This window comes from Nuphar pumila, chromosome 13 (assembly GCF_984573655.1).
Source record: "Nuphar pumila chromosome 13, dmNupPumi1.hap1.1, whole genome shotgun sequence".
In the NCBI taxonomy this organism is placed as follows: Eukaryota; Viridiplantae; Streptophyta; class Magnoliopsida; order Nymphaeales; family Nymphaeaceae; genus Nuphar; species Nuphar pumila.
The window spans coordinates 25,241,445-25,262,688 of record NC_143261.1 but is presented as its reverse complement, the minus strand read 5'-3'; the positions used below and the strand labels follow the sequence as shown (position 1 = coordinate 25,262,688).

Sequence of the window (21,244 nt, the reverse complement as noted above, 5' to 3'; positions counted from 1 at the left end):
AGCTCTGATCGATAAGCTGCATCAGGAGGAGATTACCTGGGACTTCTTTGACAGAAGAGAGACTGTTCCTCGATACACTTATGCCCGTGACAAGCGCTACAAATTGATGGGCCCTTTCTTTTGTGTTGATTATCAACCGGAACGATGTCTGAGGCAGTTTTCACAGCGACAGGTTCGTGCCAACACCTGTTTTTCGACAGGCAACGTGCTAGAATTCAATCTACAGTCAGATCAGTGATCTGGGGCATATCATGTCGCCAAATATACTTGGGATTCCTTTATTTCTTTGTCTATATTTCCTGGGCCAAATGTATCATCTGCATATCAAGAGTGGTGGCAAACTGTCTGTCCACCCTCTCTTTGTCTTTAAAAGTTAAAAATATCAATAAAAATTTACTTTTTGGCCAAAAATGTTGTTTTCTGTATTTTGTCTATAGCGCAAATAAAAGTCGCAAATTTTGGGTGACGACCTAATCCTGGGTAAAAGAGATATTCCTTCCGCATTTCTTCAATATATTTTATCATGGTTGACGACCTCGCCTAGGTAACAAGGCATATTTTTATCATCAAAATGGTAACACAATTGTCACAAATCATGTGATGACCCAATCCCGGGTAATGGGATAATCTCTTGAAATTGTCTACCAAATCCCTGATTTCTTGCTTTTTCTCAAAGAAATTATGATTTCCAAAAAGCTTCTCCATACTCTAACCATCCCCATATTCTACAGGAAAGCTTTGTCATCTGAAAATGGTTCAGACAAGGGCTGATAAGAGGGCTGCTCAACAGCACAGTGACAGCGAGCCAGAGGAGATGAATTCTCCTAGACATTCCAAAAGGCAGGCCTCAGGGGATGAGAGCGACGTTGATCCGGGAATATACCAGATCTTTCAAAAGATGATGACCAAAATGATGACCGAGCAGGCTAAGGCGGCTCCAAAGAAGGCGGCTTCTAAGGCCAAGGCTAAGAAGAAGCCCATAAAAAAGTCAGTCAAGATCAGCAAGCAAAAAGTACAACGTGACAGTACTTCTGAAAGCTCCGAATCAGCAGAAGAGAACTCCGAAGAAGAGCAGCTGATCTACATCCTGAAACATCTGCGACAGTCCAAGAGGCCGGTAGAAGAGCCAGTGTCAGTGAACAAGCCCAAATATGGGGGCCCTGCAGAGGACTCGATCCAGGCACTGACAAAAATGGTCAAAGACCTGCAGGTCCGGGATAAAGGGAAAAGGTCATACACTAGACAAGATTTTTACCTCGGCTTAGAAGGGGACATCAATCTGGAGAATCTCCCCCGCAAATTCATTAAATTTGATGGATCCGGGGATCCTAAGGCTCATCTCGCCATGTTCTTTGTGGAATGCGCCCGATTCAGCGAAGACAACCGTGCCCTATTTCTCTGTTTTCCCCACAGTCTGGAGGGGATAGCTGCCAAATGGTACGCCGAGCACGTCAATCCCATTGAACTAAGGGATTTTGACAAAGTTGTCAACATGTTCGTTGAACGCTTCCTATTCAACACGGAAGCTCTGCCCACCCTGAACCACCTGTGCAACCTGAAATAGGAGCCCAATGAGAAGGCTAGAGACTTCATTCACAAATGGAGGAGTCTGTGCAACAAAATGAGGAATCCTATTTCTGAGGAGCATGCCCTCCAAGTCATTCTCAATAATTTCTCTCAGCCCCTAAAAAGCCTCCTCTTCCCATACCTCTCCAAATCCTTTATTGAACTGACAAAGCGAGCAGAATGGCTCGAGATGGGGGTGGAGAACGGAATGTATGAAGGTGTCGCCTTGGCCAAAAATATCCCAGACCCAAAGAAGAAGGCACACTTCACCTACTCCGCCGAGGTTCTAGGGGATGATCAGGGCAGTAGCAGCAAGCAGGGCAGTGGCACAAAGCCCGAGCAGAACAAAGGAAGGAAAGGGAAATTCTTCAAGAGCAGTGACAAGCCTCTTTCGGCCGGTCCTCAACAAAAGGGGAACCTTCAAGAAAAGCCCAAACATATAAACTGGAGCAGGGATCGGAAGTTCACTCCCCTCGACCAGCCACTAGAGAAAATTTTGGAATACTTGCTGTCTCACGGGATGGTAAAACTTCCCAAGGTTGCAGATCCACCAATGCTCATGGGAAGATTCAAGGAACAGTATTGCAAGTTCCACAGGGCAATGGGCCATGACACTGAGTATTGCTTCGTTCTGAAGCATCTGATCCAAGATTGCATTGATAAAAGCATCCTCATCGAGGATGAAGAAGAGGGCAAAATGGACATCCTATCCGCCCCATTCCCAAAGCATTCCACATCAACCGTTTCTGAACATTCCTTCCTAACGCAGAGTCACATACATCCTTGTTCCGAAGAGGAGATGAGTCTGCAGCATCAGGTAATGGTTCTACGCCAGGATCAGCTTGCATCTCAGAGAGGGGATATCCTCTCATTTTTTAACATCAGAAATACGTCAGTAGAAAATGGGAAAACCCAACTTTTCCCAAAGAGATTTCTGAGAAAGGAGACCTGCGCGGAGGAAGCAGAAACCTCAGAAGCAGCGGAAGAGCGGGCCAAAAGCCTTCAAAAGCCTATTACAACGCTCTCCAATATCTCCATTTTTGAGTTGACTCATGACTCTCCCTGGCACCAGGAAAAGCTAAATGATCTACTAAAGAAGATCAAAGTGAAGCTGGGCACCACGCCCGAAGACATGGCGCAAATAGTAAATCAGGCAATGACAAATGCGCCCATTACCTTTTCAGATGAGAACCTGCCAAAGCCTCACTCATTCCACAATAACGCACTGTATATTGTGGTCAGGACCAGGAGCATGACTGTCCCACATGTACTTGTTGATGGGGGCAGCAGTCTGAATATTTGCCCAGAAATGACAGCGAAAGCATTGAGATTGAAAGAGGAAGAATATGTGCCTGATCCCATCACCATCTACGGCTTTGATAATCACGGGCAGACTGCCAAGGGCAAGATCTTCCTGCAAATCTTTATTAACTACTCAGTACACACGGTGCTATTCCATGTCATTAACGTACCGCCAACTTACAATATGTTGTTGAGACGAACATGGATCCACAACGCCAATGCAGTTCCATCAACTCTCCACTAGTGCATCAAGTGGTCTAAGGGTGGAATGATTACTACTGTTTTGGGCAAAGACCCTGAAGAAAGGTTGCTACAGCCTATGATTCCTCGTCCCACATTTACAGCAGATATCCCCAGCATCCGAGAGGCATATGAGATCAATCTTAGTGATAGCCTGGGGATGCTAAAGTTAAAAGATGTCATGAAAGAAGAAAACATTGCAGCCACGGTCCAATGGCAGGGACCTTGTTTCTTCAAGCTAGGAGGACGCATCAATTACACCTCCTTCAAAGATCATCCCTTATTTCCTCAGTTTTCTAAAGCAAGAAAGGGATTTGATCTGCTGATAAAACATGGATATCAGCCATTCCGGGGCATGGGAAAGAATGAAGATGGTATAGTGGATCCAATCGTTCCTGCTCAGCATTTAGACAGTTCAGGGTTGGGGTTCACCGACCAGGATTCCAGCAAAAAGACAGTTTTTATCAGAGGAAGCCAATAAAGAGATGATGCCTTAGTTTTCCTGCTTTCTTTTCTTCTCTTTTTATCTTGTAGGGACAATACAATCCCATTTTTTTGTTAAAGTCTTGTAAATACTTTACTTCAATCAATGAAAGATCAAAATTTTCTCTTCGAGTATCCATCATTTCTTCTTATACTTTGTCTATATCATTGCTCTTGCTTTATACAATTTTTTTTTTATTTGGCTTGTACTTTCTCTTAAAAACAACCTCTTTTGGCATTTTCAGGACCATTAACTCCTGAATCAATGACAAGATTTGTTATCAATCCCAAGTATCTAAAATTGGCAAGGTTTCCTGAGATGAAAGACAGAGCAGAAGTCAGTCAGGCAGCAGAGCAGACTGAAGAACCAGCCGAATTTGATTCCACCATTCAGAAATTGCCAAAATTTGCCCACATTCAGAAGCAGGATGAACCATCATCTTTAGTTCAAGATCCAACTGAGGATATCAACATTGGGTCGGAAGATGATCCGAAAATTCTCAAAATCGGGTCGAGTTTGAGCGAAGTTGAAAAAGCTAGGCTTATCCAATTCCTCAAAAAGCATCAGGAAGTATTTGCCTGGACTTATGAAGATATGCCAGGATTGGATATCAAGCTGGTTGAGCATCGACTCAAGTTGAAACCAGAAGCCAGACCAATCTAATAGAAATTGAGGAAATTAGACCCTCGAATTGAGCAACAAGTCAAGGAAGGACTTGAAGATTTACTGAAAGCAGGCTTCATCCGGGCCATTGATTATCCAGATTGGTTGGCAAATATCGTAGCAGTCCCTAAAAAGAACGGAAAAGTTCGAATTTGTATTGATTTCAGGGATCTCAATAAGGCCACCCCAAAAGATGATTATCCGCTTCCTAATATTGACCTGTTGATCGATAGCACAGCTGGTCATGCCATGTTTTCCTTCATGGACAGATATTCAGGTTATAATCAAATTAAGTTGGCCGTTCGTGATCAGTCCAAGACTTCATTTACTACCCCATGGGGAACTTTTTGCTACACAGTCATGCCATTCGGACTCAAAAATGCCGGGGCAACCTATCAAAGGGCGATGGCCGTTATTTTCCACGATCAAATGCACAAGAATATGGATGCATATGTGGATGACATTTTGGTTAAATCTAAAGAAGAAGAGGATCACCTCGATGCTCTTAGTCAAGTTTTTGAAAGACTTATTCTTTACAAATTGAGACTTAACCCTCAGAAATGTGTTTTTGGAGTGGAGTCCAGCAAATTACTCGGCTTCATTATCAGCAAGAAAGGGATCGAGGTGGACCCGGCCAAAGCGAAAGCCATTATTGACATGCCACCTCCAACTAATCTTAGGGAACTGCGAAGCCTTCAAGGGTGTATTCCGTCTATTCGCAGATTCATCTCTAATCTGGCCATGAGATGCGAGCCTTTCAACCATTTGCTAAGAAAAGGAGTTAAATTTGAATGGGGATCAGAATGTCAGCTCTCGTTCGAGCGCATCAAGCAGTATCTTCTTAATCCGCCAGTTTTGAAGCAGCCTAAGCTGGGAAAGCCTCTCTTGCTATATATTTCTATCAATCAGAATGCCTGTGGTGGATTCCTCGCGCAGTATGAAGAAGGCAGTCTGATAGAGCACGCCATCTACTACGTGAGCAAAACTTTCATTGATTATGAAAAGAAGTATTCTCAGATGGAGAAAACTTGTCTGGCTCTGGTTTGGATGTGCCAGAAATTGAGACATTACCTACTGGCTTCTGAAATCAAATTTCTGTCAAAACTTAATCCGCTCAGATACATTTTGGAACAACCCTTTCTCACTGGACGGATTACAAAGTGGCAAGTCCTTCTAATGCAATATGACTTAGAGTATGTCTCTCAAAAGTCGATTAAAGGCCAAGCGATCGCAGATCAGTTGGCAGATTTTCCTTTGACGGAAGAGATTAAAGCAGAGGACGATTTTCCTGATGAGCACATCTGTAATATCCAACAGCCCCCAGTTTGGAACATGTTCTTCGATGGCTCTAAAAACATGTCTGGCATCGAGATTGGAGTCTTGCTAATCACTCCAGAAAAAGAAATGATCCCTTATTCTCTTAAGCTTGGTTTCCAATGCACTCATAACATGGCCGAGTATGAAGCTTTAATACAAGACCTCAAAATTCTGCAAAGTTTCAATGTCAAAAGAGTACATGCTTTTGGCGACTCTTTACTTGTTGTCAGTCAAGTTAACACTGAATGGCAAGTAAAAGATCCAAAATTGATTCCGTATCAGAAGATCGTCTTAGCTCTTGTGGACAACTTCGAAGAATTTCAGCTCAGTCACATCAGAAGATAGCATAATCAGATAGCTGATGGTTTAGCCAGTCTGGGCTCCATTCTATCCTTCAAAGGTGGTGAATCATGTCGTTCTTTCGAAGTTGGCAGACTTGAGCAACCTGCTTTCGATTCAATTATGCAAGTAAATCAGGTTAATTAGAAGGAGAAACCTTGGTATCAAAATATCAAAAATTTCATTGAGTCTGGTGAATTTCCACCAGAGATGCCAAAAAGGGAGCAACGTGCAATTCAGCGTATGTCTACCCGATATTTCATTCTTGCCAATGTCCTCTACCGCCGTGGGTTCAGTTCTGAGTATTCAAGGTGCTTAGACAAAGAAGAGGCTATAGAAGTTATCCAAGAGGCGCATGAAGGGATTTGTGGGGGCCATGTCGGCTACCAAACTCTCGTCAAGCAGATCGTTCGAGCAGGGTACTATTGGAATACCATGCAGAAGGACTGTCATAGATTTGTGAAGAAGTGCGTCAAGTGCCAATTACACGCACCTTACATTCATGCTCTGTCCACATATCTTCAATCAGTTGTTTCTCCCTGGCCATTTTCTATGTGGGCTTTTGACGTCGTGGGCCCAATTACTCCCTCTGCTTCCAACGGCCACAAATACTTCCTGGCTGCGATAGAGTATTTCACGAAATGGGTTGAAGCTGTTACTCTACGCACAGTAGAAGGCCGCCATGTGGTTTCTTTCATTCACAAGAACATTCTTTGCTGATTCGGCATTTCCACATGATATTGTCTCAGATAATGGAACTCATTTTAAAAATGAGAGGATGAAAACATTTTGTTCTAAATTCAGAATTTCCCATCACTTCTCAGCTCCCTACTATCCTCAAGGGAACGGCCAAGCAGAGGCTACCAATAAGATCTTAATCCGTATTTTGGAACGGACTGTGAAGACAGGTCGAGACTGGCACGGGAAGATTCATGACGAACTTTGGGCATATCAGACCACCATTCGGACCGCGACTAATGCCACTCCTTCAGAACTGGTTTATGGAACTGCAGTGGTTTTGCCTCTCCATATCCAGAAGCCCGCTCTCAAATTTGCTTCCCTTATAGAATTGCCACTCGATCAGTATCAGCAGCAGAGATTGGTGCAGCTGGATCTGCTAGATGAAAAAAGGCTCAAGGCAGCAGAGCACGCTCAAGCTTATCAACAGAGGATAGCTCGACACTATGCCAAGTCTGTCATTGAGAGAAAATTTCGAGTTAACGATTTGGTACTCAGATCGACAGCTCATCTCAAGCATCGACCACGGGGCAAGTGGTCACCCAATTGGGAAGGCCCTTATGTGGTTAAGGAAGCACTTCCTCGCAATTCATATCGTCTAATCAATGCAGATGGAGTGGAAATGCCAGCTCCCATCAATGCTCTGCATTTGAAGAAGTTTTACACCTGAAATGTTCATTCTAAAGACTTTGTATTATTCAAAAGAGCCATTTCAATAAAATAATGATCTTCTATCAATTCTCACATTCTTCTCCATGATACTGGGGCATTTTTATTTCATTTTTATAATCGTCTTCTTCCATCATATGCAGGCAGGATTAGACGAAAGCTCTTTTCCTCAAATTTTGTTAAATCTTAATTAGTCTTGTGGTCTTTATTTTTCGTTTCATTTAATTCATTTTGGTTTGATCAGATTTACATCAAGCTAATGCTCATCCCTGTCAAGTTTTAACAAAATTTTCAATCTTATTAAAATTTCATCTACCTTTATCTTTAAAATGCACCCTTTCAGGTTAAGGGATAAACCTGATGCCTCCTTTCAATGAGGTATTCTTTTTTATTATTTCCCCCGTTCAGGATAATGGGATAAATCCTGAATTATCTTCTAAAAACTCATTTTGAAAATCTAGCTCATCTTCAAAACCCAGCTCTCGCACTGGTTATTTCTCAAAATTGAGCTCATTTGGAAAATCTGGTTCTCACACCGGTAACCTTCTAAAATCAGTCTTCTGACCAAAGACCTTTCTCCTTCTAAATTCAAGTTCTGACTTAAATCTCCCAAAACTTCATGTATTTTCAAAAGATCCAGCTTTTGCCGGTCATGTATATCCAAAGGATCCAGCATCTCGCTGGTCATGTATTTCCAAAAGATCCAGCATCTCGCTGGTCATGTATTTCCAGAGGATCCAGCATCTCGTTTGTCCTGTATTCTAAAAGATCTAGCTCCCGCTGGTCGTGTATTCCAAAAGATCAAACCCTTAGGGTGCGACTCCTCAATTCTATCATTCCCAAACCTTCAAGATCTTCAATCTTTTAAAATTCTATCAGTTTCCCAACCTTTGGTTACAATATCTTCAAAATCTCATCATTCTCTCAACCCTCGGGTTATAACCTCCCAAATTCAGTCACTTTGCAAATCATCAGATTAAATCCTTCATTTTCAAATCCAGTTTCTATAACTGGTCGGGATTTTTCAAATCCAGTTTTTATAACTGGTCGGAATTTTCAAATCCAGTTTTCATAACTGGTCGGGATTTTCAAATCCAGTTTTATAATTGGTCGGGATTTTCAAATCCAGTTTTTATAACTGGTCGGGATTTTCAAATCCAGTTTTTATAACTGGTCGGGATTTTCAAATCCAGTTTTCATAACTGGTCTGGATTTTTAAATCCAGTTTCTATAACTGGTCGAAATTTTCAAATCCAGTTTTCATAATTGGTCGGGATTACCAAAATCCAGTTTCTCATAAACTGGTCGGGATTTCCAAAACCTAATATATTTCATCAGTCCAGTCTTTCTAAAGTCTGATTTCTTACACCATTTCTTTAAATTACAGCTAAATGTCTCATCAAAATCTATATTGAGTGATTATTTCACAAGAAATTCGTGAAAACTTTTCCAATTTGCTAAAAGCATTAGTTGATTCTAGAAGTCTGACTACACAAAAAGAATTTCTTCAGATTACCTCTACTATTTCCTTCCAAAAAGGTGAAACTTTTTCCGAAAAGAGGTAAAATTCAAACATTTTCCTGTTGATCAACCAAAAGGATGTAAGAAATGTCCTCGATATGATCAATGAAAGAAATCTTCAATGATATTGAAAAACCAGAAGCGAATTGATATTGATCTTAGTTATGGCGCATGTTTTAAAAATGACTTTCTGGCAATCAGGCAGTGGAAATATCCCGAGCTATAAAAAGAATCCACTCAACCCATATCTTCTCATTTTCGTTTAAAAAGTTGCAATCAAATATCCGCAAAAGGGATCTCTCAATTGTCGTCAAGATGAAGGCGAATTAAGCGAGTAGATCCCCGGGGCCAAAGAATATTTGAAACATCTCCAAGATTTCAAGCCCAAATTCCACTTTGATTCCAATTCTTAGAAGCCAATTCCTCTTCATTCCAAGATTTCAAATCAAGTCCCTATTTCGGATCCTAAATCCAAAAATCAACTAAAAACTCTATTTAGAATCCAGAACTTGGATTCAGATTTCATCTTGAAATTCCAACTTTTGCAAATCCCATTTTTCAAATTCCTTTAGATTTCCCACATTCAAAACTTCAAAATTGGAATTCAATTCCATTCCAAATATTCATCCAAGTTCAAACTTCTAAATTCAAAGTCCATTTATGACTTTGAAAATTTCCTTCATTCTCTTTTTATCTCAAGACTTCAAAATCAATTTCCAAATTCCAGATTTATTTTCCCAAGCTCTTGATTATTCTAAAAACTTAGAACTTTAATCTTAAGTTCTAAGTCAGGAATCATTTCTTCACTTTATCAGATTCACTTAGAAATTCTTCAAAATATTTTCAAAAGAGCATACATCTTTGCATTTTGCACAAGCATGATTCTTTGTGCATTTAGGTTTAGGATAAATACTTAGATAATTTCTTAGCAAAGTAAAAGGCATTAATTCGACCCTTGGTTCAATTACCCCTGGTAAAGGCGCCAGGAATGGTCGAACCTCGTATCGACGAGCGGATTCCGTCTCCCAATTTTCTCGTAAATATTTCAAAACGGAGGCGAGTTATTTCAAATATTTTCAAAATTAAGGTCAAGTGAGACTCGCAAAAGAGTTCCTCTCTCTTCTCCCTTCTTTTCTCTTCTCTCTCTTTCTTTCCGTCTTTTATCTTTCTCTCTTCAAAAAGGAGGAAAATAAGAGGTTGGAAAGGAAAAGAGAAGGAAAAGAGAGAATATTACGAAAGGAAAAATTTTGCGATGATCACAATTATAAAGAAGGATTTAAGCATGTGCAAGACAAGTAGATGAGACTGAATCCCAATATGAAGGAAGTTGTCAAGAAAGAAGTAGTCAAGTGGCTAGATGTAGGGATTATGTACCCCATCTCGAATAATCAGCGGGTGAGTCCAGTTCAGGTGATCCCTAAGAAGTCTGGAATCACAATAGTTAAAAATGAGAAGGAGAAGAGTATTCTTTTAAGGACCACGATAGGGTGGCGAGTCTGCATAGATTATAGAAAGCTGAATGTAACAACGATGAAGGACCACTTCCTGTTACCATTCATTGACCAAATCCTTGAGAGACTCACTGTACAAAGGTACTTCTGTTTCCTGAATTACTATTCAGGATACAATCAAGTAGCAGTGCACCCTGATGACTAGAAGAAGATGATATTCACATGTCCCTATGACACCTTTGCTTTTACGCATATGTCATTTGAAATCTTCAATGCTCCTGCTACATTTTAGCGGTGCATGATGGCAATCTTCTCTAATATGGTGGATGATGTTATAGAGATTTTCATGGACGGTTTTTCAGTGAATGACTTTTCTTTTGATGATTGTCCTCAAGAGTGCTCAAACGCTGTATGGAGACAAATCTTGTTCTCAGTTGAGAAAATAGCAACTTTATGGTCTAAAAGGGGATTATGCTCATACATATTGTGTCCAAGAAAGGGATTGAGGTGGACCAAGCTAAGGTGGAGTCGATTTCACGACTGACCCCACCTACTACTATGAGACATGTGCATTCTTTCTTAGGGCATGCAGGCTTTTATCAACAATTTATTAAAGATTTTAGCAAAATCTCTAAATCGTTGTATGCTTCATTGGCCAAAGAGCAACCCTTTGATTTTGAAGAGGAGTGCAAGAAGGCATTTGATGCACTCAAAGATGCTTTGACCACTGCACCAATTTTGAGATCTTTAGATTGGATTCTCCCTTTTGAGATCATGTGCGATGTGTCCGATTATGCCATACGAGCCATTTTAGGGCAGATCATTGATAGAAAACCTTATGTGATTTACTACACGAGCAAGACTCTTTTTGATGCTCAAATGAATTATACTACGATAGAGAAAGAGTTGCTCGTTGTAGTGTTCACATTGGACAAGTTTGGGTCCTATTTACTTGGTTCCAAGGTTGTTATCTATTCTGATCATGTCGCATTGAAATACCTGCTGAGTAAGAAAGACACCAAACCTAGTTTCATTTGGTGGGTCTTGCTACTACAGAAGTTTGATCTCGAGATTTGAGACAAGAAGGGAAACAAGAATATAGTAGCTAACCATCTTTTCGGGCTGATTGCAGATTCCACAATGGATCAGAGACCAATCAACGATTCTTTCGCAGATAAGAAGATTATGGTTGTAGGATCATTGCAATTGCCATGGTTTGCCAATATTGTGAACTATTTGGTGACCAGACAACTATCTACACATTGGGGCAGGAATGATAGAGATCGATTCTTAGTGCAGGTCAAACACTATTACTGGGACGAACCAGAGTTATTCAAGTATTGTGCATACCAAGTGATAAGGAGATGCTTGCCAGAGGAAAAGTATGAGTCCATTCTTACTTTTTGTCATTCTCTGGTTTGTGGAGGGCATTTCAGTAGTAGAAAGACTGCAACCAAGGTTTTGTAGTTTGGATTTTATTGGCCCACCTCCCAGAAGGATGTCATGAGTTTGGTAAACGCGGTGTTCGTTGCTAGCCGTCAGGGAACATGTCCAAGAGGGACTTGATGCACTTGCTCCCTATACTTGTAGTGAAGATTTTTTATGTTTGGGTCATTGATTTTATAGCCATGTTCCTGCCATCGTTCAAAAATGTGTATATTCTTATGGCAGTTGATTATGTTTCTAAGTGGGTCGAGGCCATGGCAACCAATACCAATGATCATAAAGTAGTTCTTAAGTTCATTAAGCACAATATCTTTAGTCGGCTTGGTGTGCCCTGGGCGAAGATTAGTGATGGCAGCAAGCACTTCAAGAATGTGCAGGTTGCCTCTCTTATGAGAAGATACTCTGTGCACCACAAGTTTGCCACCCCTTATCATCTTCAAACCAGTGGACATGTAGAGGCTTCAAATAGAAAAATTAAGAGAATTCTTGAGAAAACAGTTCGACCAGACAAGAAGGATTGGTCTTAGCGCTTTGATAATGCATTATGGGCTTACCAAATTGCTTTTAAGACCCCTATTGGCATGTCGCCTTATCGTTCAGTCTTGGAGAAAGCATGCCACCTCCCTGTCGAGTTGAAATATAGAACATACTGGGAAACCAAAAACTTCAATTTTGATATGACCCAGGCTGGCAAGGAGCGGCGATTGCAGTTGAGTGATGTCATAGAACATAAAAATGATGCATACAAGAGTGCAAAGATCTATAAAGCTTGAACTAAGGCATTTCATGATAAACACTTTGTAAGGAAAATATTCGAGCATGGGCATAAAGTATGGTTCTTTAATTCTCGTCTTCAGCTCTTCCTATGAAAGTTCAAATCAAAATGGGATGATCTGTATGTGGTACATGAGGTCTTTTTGCATGGTACAGTGACCTTGTACAATCCTCGCGAATGAGATACTTTCATGGTCAATGGGTAAAGACTCAAGCTCTACATTTCAGATGGCTCACAGGCAGAAAAGTGAGGTCTTGGATCTTGCCGAGAAGTAGGACTGAGTAGGGACTTTGTATCATAATCATAGATTTGGAATAGACTAGATTGCTTTACGTTCTTTTCGTTGCAGGTTAGTTTTTGAATAAACTTTCATGAATAGTTGCTTTAATCTTTTGTGCTTTTAATGTTTATGAGTTGCAAGTTACATAACAACATGGAACCTTGAAGGGATCAATTCATATGCTAAACCAATAGAAAATCATGTGTCTGCATGTGCATGGTGGTGGGGGATGAACGAGGCACCATTCAACTCATTGGGGTTCTGCAAAGAAACATGTTGTATCTTTCCTTTCTCCCATCTTTCTTTTATGTTTCTTAGGTGTGCATGAATATTTGCAATCTTCCATTGTAGTACACCATTGAGGACAATATCATTCAAGCATGGGGGAGGGTTTGAGACGCACACTCCAATTTTTTTCTATCCATATATCGGTTTTTGGTAAAAACCCATGAAGTTAGGATTTTGAGAAACAAGTTTTAGCCTTATATGAATATTTTTACATGATCTGACAATTTAAAGGATTTTTAAGCCCCGTGAATTTTTTTTTCTGATTCCAATCTAGGACTGGTTATTTATGTGAATTTTAAAGAAAAGATAGGATATGATTGTTAGAGTTCATTTTGAATTGCATGAATGAATATGAATAATTATTTTATGAAAAACTAATCAGTGAAAATATAAAGTGATAAAAAGAAAAGAGCACAATGTGTAGTTTGTCTTGAAATTTGTAGTTATTCCTTAGTAGTTGGTTTCAAGCACAATGCAAATTGCTTGTGTTCATGGGAATAGGGCAACTGAGAGGCTGAAACTTCTTTGTCTAGTCAACACTTGTGGCCTGGTGGGTTCAAGCAAGTAAGCCCAAGGGTTGTTCTACACTTGGTGAACTAAAGTCGTCTGGTGTGGGAGTCACTGACCCAACACTCGTTATATGGACCCATTAAAAAGCCTAAGAGGTGTAGGCATTGCACATGACAGAAAGAAAACTATGTATAAGTATGAAAATCTAGAGCTTAGTGACTCGAGTGATTAAGTCTGAGCGATACTTTGTATCTGGTGTCCTAAGGTCATCTGGCCAGGGAGTCATTGACCCAAAGCTCGCTACATGGGTTGCGAAAGCTTGAAAATTGACAGTGCTTGAATTAAAAATAAAAATCTTAATGAAAATTTATTTCTTAGAAAGAATTTTGAAAAGTGTTCAAAAAACATACATGTGAAGATCAATGGGCAATAATATGAATGCGTTTGATTTTCTGAGGGAAAAACATAGATAATTGCAAACTCTAGAAAGGTAGAAGAAAAATCTTTATCACTGTGGAGGCGTGTTAGAGTCTAAACACGTTATAAGAATGCATTTTCACAAAATATATGTTCAAACTCCTCTTGAATGCCTAATGTTTTTTATAAAAGACTGTATATATTCATGACAAAGATGTTTGTGAGTAGCATCACTGTAAACCCTCGTGAGACCAAACTCGCCCACTAAGGTAACCCTAGGGTTTAAAGGGCTTGTTGCATATACTAAATACAATCGTGATTCCTATGAAATTGAGTTAGGCTAACTAGTACTTGTACTTGTATTTTTTTTTTGAATTTATGAATTGCTATTTCCAGCTTCTTAGCGTTTCTAGTAAGAGGTTGCTTAGGATTGGTTTGCTTAGGGACTGACAAACAAGAAAACATGAGGGCATTTGATAATGCATGAAATGCATATTATTTTATCATACATTCATGCATTTATATGTGGTTTTATGGCTTAAGTATCTATGTTTGTGATGTTTTAGGTGTAAAGAGGCTTCGGTTCGAATTTCTATTGAAATCAAGTTAAAATGAGAGAGATAGAGCTATTTCAAGGTCATGAAAATAGTTTTCAAAGTGATTTGGATCAGATCTAACCCAAAGTCTTCACCATGGACCTTGGATAAGATCCATAATGGAACCCATCTAAGATCCAAAGATTTAAGGTCAGAAAAGACCGAATCACCCTCAAAGATGGCGCCTGGAGGTAAGTTATAAATTTTAATAATTTAAAGGTGATTCTTGAAAATAGCTTGAACTAAGGGCTATTTTAGGAAATAGGGTAAATTTTTCATATAAAAGGAAAGCTACAACAATCCTAAACTCATCCAACAACCTTTGAAGTTGTGCCTTTCTTCTCCCGTCTTCTTCTTCACGTTTTCTTCTTCCTCTTCTTCTTCTTCTTCTCATGTTTCTCTTCTTGTTTTATTTGTGATTCTCATGTAAATCTTCGTATTCTTTACATTCTCTCTATTCTTATTGCTATATTTTGTGTCTAATCGCTGCAGGCATACTTTTTTAGAGCTTCAAATTGGATTTGGCATGAAAATGCCAATTACCTTCATTGATCGGCAGTCAAGAATCCCATATAGCAACCACTGACCATCTGTTCTTCTCCATCGATCTCACGCTTTATAGATACGACTCCAAAACATGTGCAGCAAGAGGATATCGACGTGCAACAAGGGAAAGAATGCAGGTATGTGTTTTCGAGAAAGGTGGACTATACTCTTCTTCCTAAAATTCGACGGACTGCCCTTGACGTAAGTCTTCTCACCCATTGCTTGTAGTTAGTCATAGAATATATTTAATTTGATTAGATGTATAGTTTATTGCTAATTTTTTAAATCAATTTATTAATTAAATTGTTTTCTTATATTTTAGAAATGCTATTTAGATTAGATTAATTAGAATTAGATAACTTAGACTTACTTGAATAGCGTCAATCAGTATAGCATGTCCTACGATTTTAGCGTGTCTTAGTTAATTTTGATTGTTTACTATTTTTAGTTCAATATTAGTAAGATTACATTTATTTTCTTCTTGTTGTTAACATTAGATTCCGTTTTCATCCATGTTTTTAGGATTAAATTAGTCAATTTTAGCTGAGTGTTTGCTTGAGTTAGCGGTAGATAGGGATGGTAGTGGACCGGGGGAAAGCAGGGCCCCGCCTCGCCTCGTTTGGACCGGGGATGAAGGGTATGAAACGGGGATGGAGGCGGGGATGAAGGTTAAAATCCATCCCCGTCTGGGGGTGGAGGCGGGGATGGACGTGCACTTTTCCCTGCCCCGCCCCGACCACTTTTCCCCGCAATATCCCCGCCCAGCCTCGCCTCATCCCTATTTGAACCAGGGATGGAGGACATGAAACAGAGATGGAGGATAAAATCCATTCCCCGCCGGGGATGGAGGCGGGGGTGGAGGATAAAATCTTGAGGTGGGGCGGAGGTGGAGACCTTGTCCCCCACCCCGCCCAGCCCCACTGCCATCCCTAGCGGTAGATTATTTAGTGTGCACTTTGGTTTTTTCATATATTTTTAATTAATTTCCAGCATTGCATCATTATGTTAGTGATTATTTTTTAGTTTAGAATTGATTTTAGAAGAGTCTTCATTCTGATTAGTATTTAATTAGATTGATTTGAATTGTTTTAATTAATTTTTAATTGCATTTATCATTAGAATTAGAAACAGGCAAAGTGAATTTTGTATCTTGGTGCATCATTTCTTGTAAATTTTTGTAGAGTTTTGTTCAGGGACAAGGCAGACATGTAACTAGAGGACATTGGCAAGGTCTATGCCAAATTTGAGAAAATTTTGATCTGTTTTGACCTTAGCCATCCTCGGTCCAAAGTTAACAGGTCCTGCCGAATTCGGGCTTTCTTTATTTACAAATTGGGTAGAATAGTTTAGTTTTATTTTATTGTTTTTGGGTGTTGCTTCGTGTTATTCAATATATCAGTGTTAGTTAGGTTTGGTATGTGTGTGGGTGCGTTGATTTTCGTCAAGAAAAATAAAGGTGTTTTTATTTAGTTTTCGTTTTAGCGGTGATCATTAGCATAATCTTTTTATGTTGACCGCTAGTACAATCTTATTGTTTTTGTTTTTGTTTTTGTTTTTTAGTAGTGTTAAATTAGATAGATTTATCATTGATTAATTGATTAGTTATGGATTTTTTTTAATTTATTCTTAAATTTAGTTAGATTTAATTTCTGTGAGGTTTTAATTGTTAGTTCCGCAGGTTTTTTATTACTTTGATAATAGTCTTGTTAGTATAGGTATAGTTGTGTATTTTGTTTTGCAGGTATTTTCTCTTAGAGGTTGATTCTTTGGAGAGGAGAATATCAATCATTACCTCTTTAATTGAGCCATAAGAGAGAAAGTCCCGAGCTTATTATAGGATTTGCTTTCATTTTAATCATGTTTACTTTTGTCGCATTGTAATTGAAGAGATAGTGTAATTTTTTTATTTTCTTTTGAAATATTAATAAAGTGAGTTTTTTAAGTGAAATAGTATGCCTTATCTCCCTTTCCTTGAGGAGATGATTCGATTTTCCATTCTACATGTGTGCAAGGACTGATTTTAAATGTATTATTTGTTGTGCAGATCTTATTTTCATGTTTGTGATTGAGCCTATTTTATTAATTCAAACAAGTACTTAAAGGGCCAAACACAAACCTAACTACAAGCAGTTAAGCTTATTTCTCAACCCTAATAAGTGGGTTCATTGAAACAAAACCCAAGTTTGATGAAAAAGAGGGCAGATCAAGTGATATTGATAAAATTCATACCATGTATATACTTTCATAAAGATACCAATGAATTAAATTGATTGAATATGCACATTTAATCAATCTTTTTCGTAATGTAATTTCTTTATAAGATGTAACATTTAGGTGTCATAGGAAAAATATTGCCTGATAACATTATTGTTTGTACGCAGAAATATTTACAGAAATGTGAATGGTACTCATTTCTAATGTAGTATTGTGTTTCTTAAAGATGATACATGTTTCTCAAGTAATTGCGATGAGTTTTTATAAATATTTGTTCCTTCTATTGACTTCTATTCATGGTTTGTAAAAGTAGTTTCATATAGTACCGGTACACCCACAATAGTGAAATTATGGATTGGTCCATTAGATGCTATGACACAAGGACACGTGGACATGAAGATGCATGACATGGGCTCGACTTGCGAGTTCAATTTTTTTTGGGAAATAAGATATGATGGCATTTTTTATTTTTTAATCAATAAAAAATTATTTTTGTAATTTTTATTGAAATAAAACTTTAAATATTAAAAATAATACAATATTATTAAATATTATCCATACATGTCTGAGTCCGTGTCTGTGTCAACTTGTGTCTGCATGACACACCACCAAAATGGTGCATCCCTGTGACATAGATTATTATAACGCATGAACCAAAACAAATAGGAAAACAAGGGAAAGAGAATGGTTATTAACTTGGGAAGTACGTCTTTTTTAATCACATTTTTTGATACAAAATAACGACAAGACCCTACAACTCACATATTTGTCAACCATTTTTTCGAAACAAAATAACTGGGGACAAGTCTTTACAACTCAATTCTTTGTTAATCATTTGAGAGGTAAACCAAGCCTTCATCTTATGGACCCATTAGAAAGCCTAAGAGGTATAGGCATTGCACATGATAGGAAGAAAACTATGTATAACTATGAGAATCTTGAGCTTAGTTACTCGAGTGATTAATTCTGAGGGATACTTTGTACCTGGTGTCCTAAGGTTGTCTGGCCTGAGAGTCACCGACCCAAAGCTCGCTACATGGGTTGCAAAAGCTTGAAAATTGGCATAGTGCTTGAATTAAAAAAAAAGCTTAATAAAAATTAATTTCTTAGAAAGAATTTTGAAAATTGCTCAAAGAACATATATGTGAAGATCGATGGGCAATAATATGAATGTGTTTGATTTTCTGAGGAAAAAACGTAGATAATTTCAAACTCTAGAAAGGTAGAAGAAAAATCTTTATCACTGTGGAGGCGTGTTAGAGTCTAAACATGTTATGAGAATGCATTTGCACAAAATATATGTTCAAACTCGTCTTGAATGCCTAATGCTTTTTAGAAAAGACTGTATATATTCAAGACAAATATGTTTGCGAGTAGCATCACTGTAAACCCTCGTGAGACCAAACTCGCCCACTAAGGTAACCCTAGGGTTTAAAGGGTTTGTTGCATATACTAAATACAATTGTGATTTCTATGAAAGCGTGTTAGGCTAACTAGTACTTATACTTGTATTGCTTTCGAATTTATGCATTGCTATTTCCTGTTTCTTAGCATATCTAGTTAGAGGTTGCATAGAATTGGTTTGCTCAGGGACTGGTAAACAAGCAAGCATGAGGGCATTTGATAATGCATGAAATGCGTATCATTTTATTATACATTCATTCATTTATATGTGATTTTATGACTTAAGTATCTATGTTTGTGATGTTTTAGGTTCAAAGCGACTTTAGTTCGAATTTCGCTTGAAATCAAGTTAAAATTAGAGAGATAGAGCTATTTCAAGGTCATGAAAACATTTTTCGATGAGATTTGGATCTAGATCTGACCCAAAGCCTTCACCATGGACTTTGGATAAGATCCATACTCGAACTTATCTAGGATTCAAAGATCCAAGGTGAGAAAAGACTGAATCACCCTCAAAGATGGCGCCTGAAGGTAAGTTATAAATTTTAATAATTTGAAGATGATTATTGAAAATAGCTTGAACTAGGCAGTTTTAGGAAATAGGGTAAAATTTTCATATAAAAAGAAAGTTACAACAACCCTAAACTCGTCCACCAGCCTTGGAAGTTGTGCCTTTCTTCTCCCATCTTCTTCATGTTTTCTTCTTCTTCTTCTTTTTCAAGTGTTTATCTTCTTATTTTCTTTTTCTTTTTCATTTTTCTTCATGATTCTCTTATAACTTTTTGTGTTGACCGTTAGTGTAATCTTTTTGTTTTTGTTTTTGAGTAGTGTTAAATTAGATAGATTTATCATTGATTAATTGATTAGTTATTGATTTTCTTTAAGTTGTTCTCGAATTTAGTTAGATTTAATTTATGTGAGTTTTTAATTGTTAGTCCTGCGGATTTTTTATTATTTTGATAATAGTCTTGTTAGTATAGGTATAGTTGTGTATTTTGTTGTGCAGGTATTTTCTCTTAGAGGTTGCTTCTTTGGATAGGAGGATATCTATCATTACATCTTTAATTGAGCCTTAAGAGAGAAAGTCCTAAGCTTAGTATAAAATTTGCCTTTATTTTAATCGTGTTTACTTTTGTTGCATTGTAATTGAAGAGATAATGTAATTCTGTTATTTTCTTTTGAAATATTAATAAAGTGAGTTTTTTATGTGAAATAGTATGCCTTATCTCTCATTCCCTGAGGAGACGATTCGACTTTCCATTCTACATGAGTACAAGAACTGCTTTTAAATTTATTATTTGGTGTGCAATTCTTATTTTCTTGTTTCTGGTTGAGCCAATTTTATTAATTTAAACAAGTACTTAACTGGCGAAACACAAACCTTGCTACAAGCAGTTCAACTTATTTCTCAACCCTAATAAGTGGGTTCATTGAAACTGAACCCAAGTTTGATGAAAAGGAGGGCATGCAGATCAAGTGATATTGATAAAATTCATGCCATGTATATACTTTCATAAAGATACAAATGAATTAAAATGATTGAAGATGCACATTTAATCAATCTTTTTCGTAATGTAATTTCTTTATAAATAGTGACAGAAATGAGAATGGTACTCATTTCTAATATAATATTGTGTTTCTTAAAGATGGTACATGTTTCTTAAGTAATTGGGATGAGTTTTTTAAATACTTGATGCTTCGGTTCATGGTTTGTAAAAGTAGTTTCATATAGTACACCGACACCGGTGAAATTATGGATTGGTCCATTAGATGCTATGATACAAAGACACGTGGACATGAAGATGCATGACACAGGTTTGACTTGAGAGTTCAAATTTTTTTTTGGAAAATAGGATATGATAGCATTTTTTATTTTTACAACAAACAACAACAACAACAACAACAACAACTACGCCTTCATCCCAAAACAATTGGGGTCGGCGATATGAACCAACAAAGAAAATCATTATGGGTCTTCCACATGAATTCTTCTCCTCCATTCATTTCTATCCAATGCCATGTCCTCGGTGTGGTTCAAAGCATTCATATCCTTTCTTATCACCTCCATCCATGTCTTCCTAGGGCTACCCCGACCTCTTTTAACTAATATATTTTCCCATTTCTCCATCCTTCTAACTGGAGCATCATTAGGCCTACGTCGAATATGTCCAAACCACCGTAAACTATTCTCTCTCATCTTATTTTCAATGGGTGCAACGCCTACCTTCTTACATATCTCCTTGTTCTGAATCTTATCTTTTATTGTATTTCCACACATCCATCTCAGCATACGCATCTCAGCTACACTCATTTTTTTAATATGATGTCTCTTGGCAGCCCAACATTCCGTACTATATAGTAAAGCGGGCCTAATAGTCGTCCTATAAAACTTTTCCTTCAACCGCAATGGCATTCTACGATCGCACAACACTCCAGTTGCACTCTTCTATTTCATCCACCCAACCTTTATTCTATGAT

The 21,244-nt window shown here is 38.2% G+C and overlaps 1 protein-coding gene across 1 annotated transcript; it reads left to right on the top strand.

Moving 5' to 3' along the window:
• Positions 1–11,837: 11,837 nt before the first annotated feature.
• LOC149818128 (uncharacterized) lies at positions 11,838–12,263 on the top strand. Its single transcript, XM_089986156.1, has one exon. It carries the CDS (start codon positions 11,838–11,840, stop codon positions 12,261–12,263), a length of 426 nt encoding a protein of 141 aa, XP_089842282.1.
• The last annotated feature ends 8,981 nt before the right edge of the window (positions 12,264–21,244 follow it).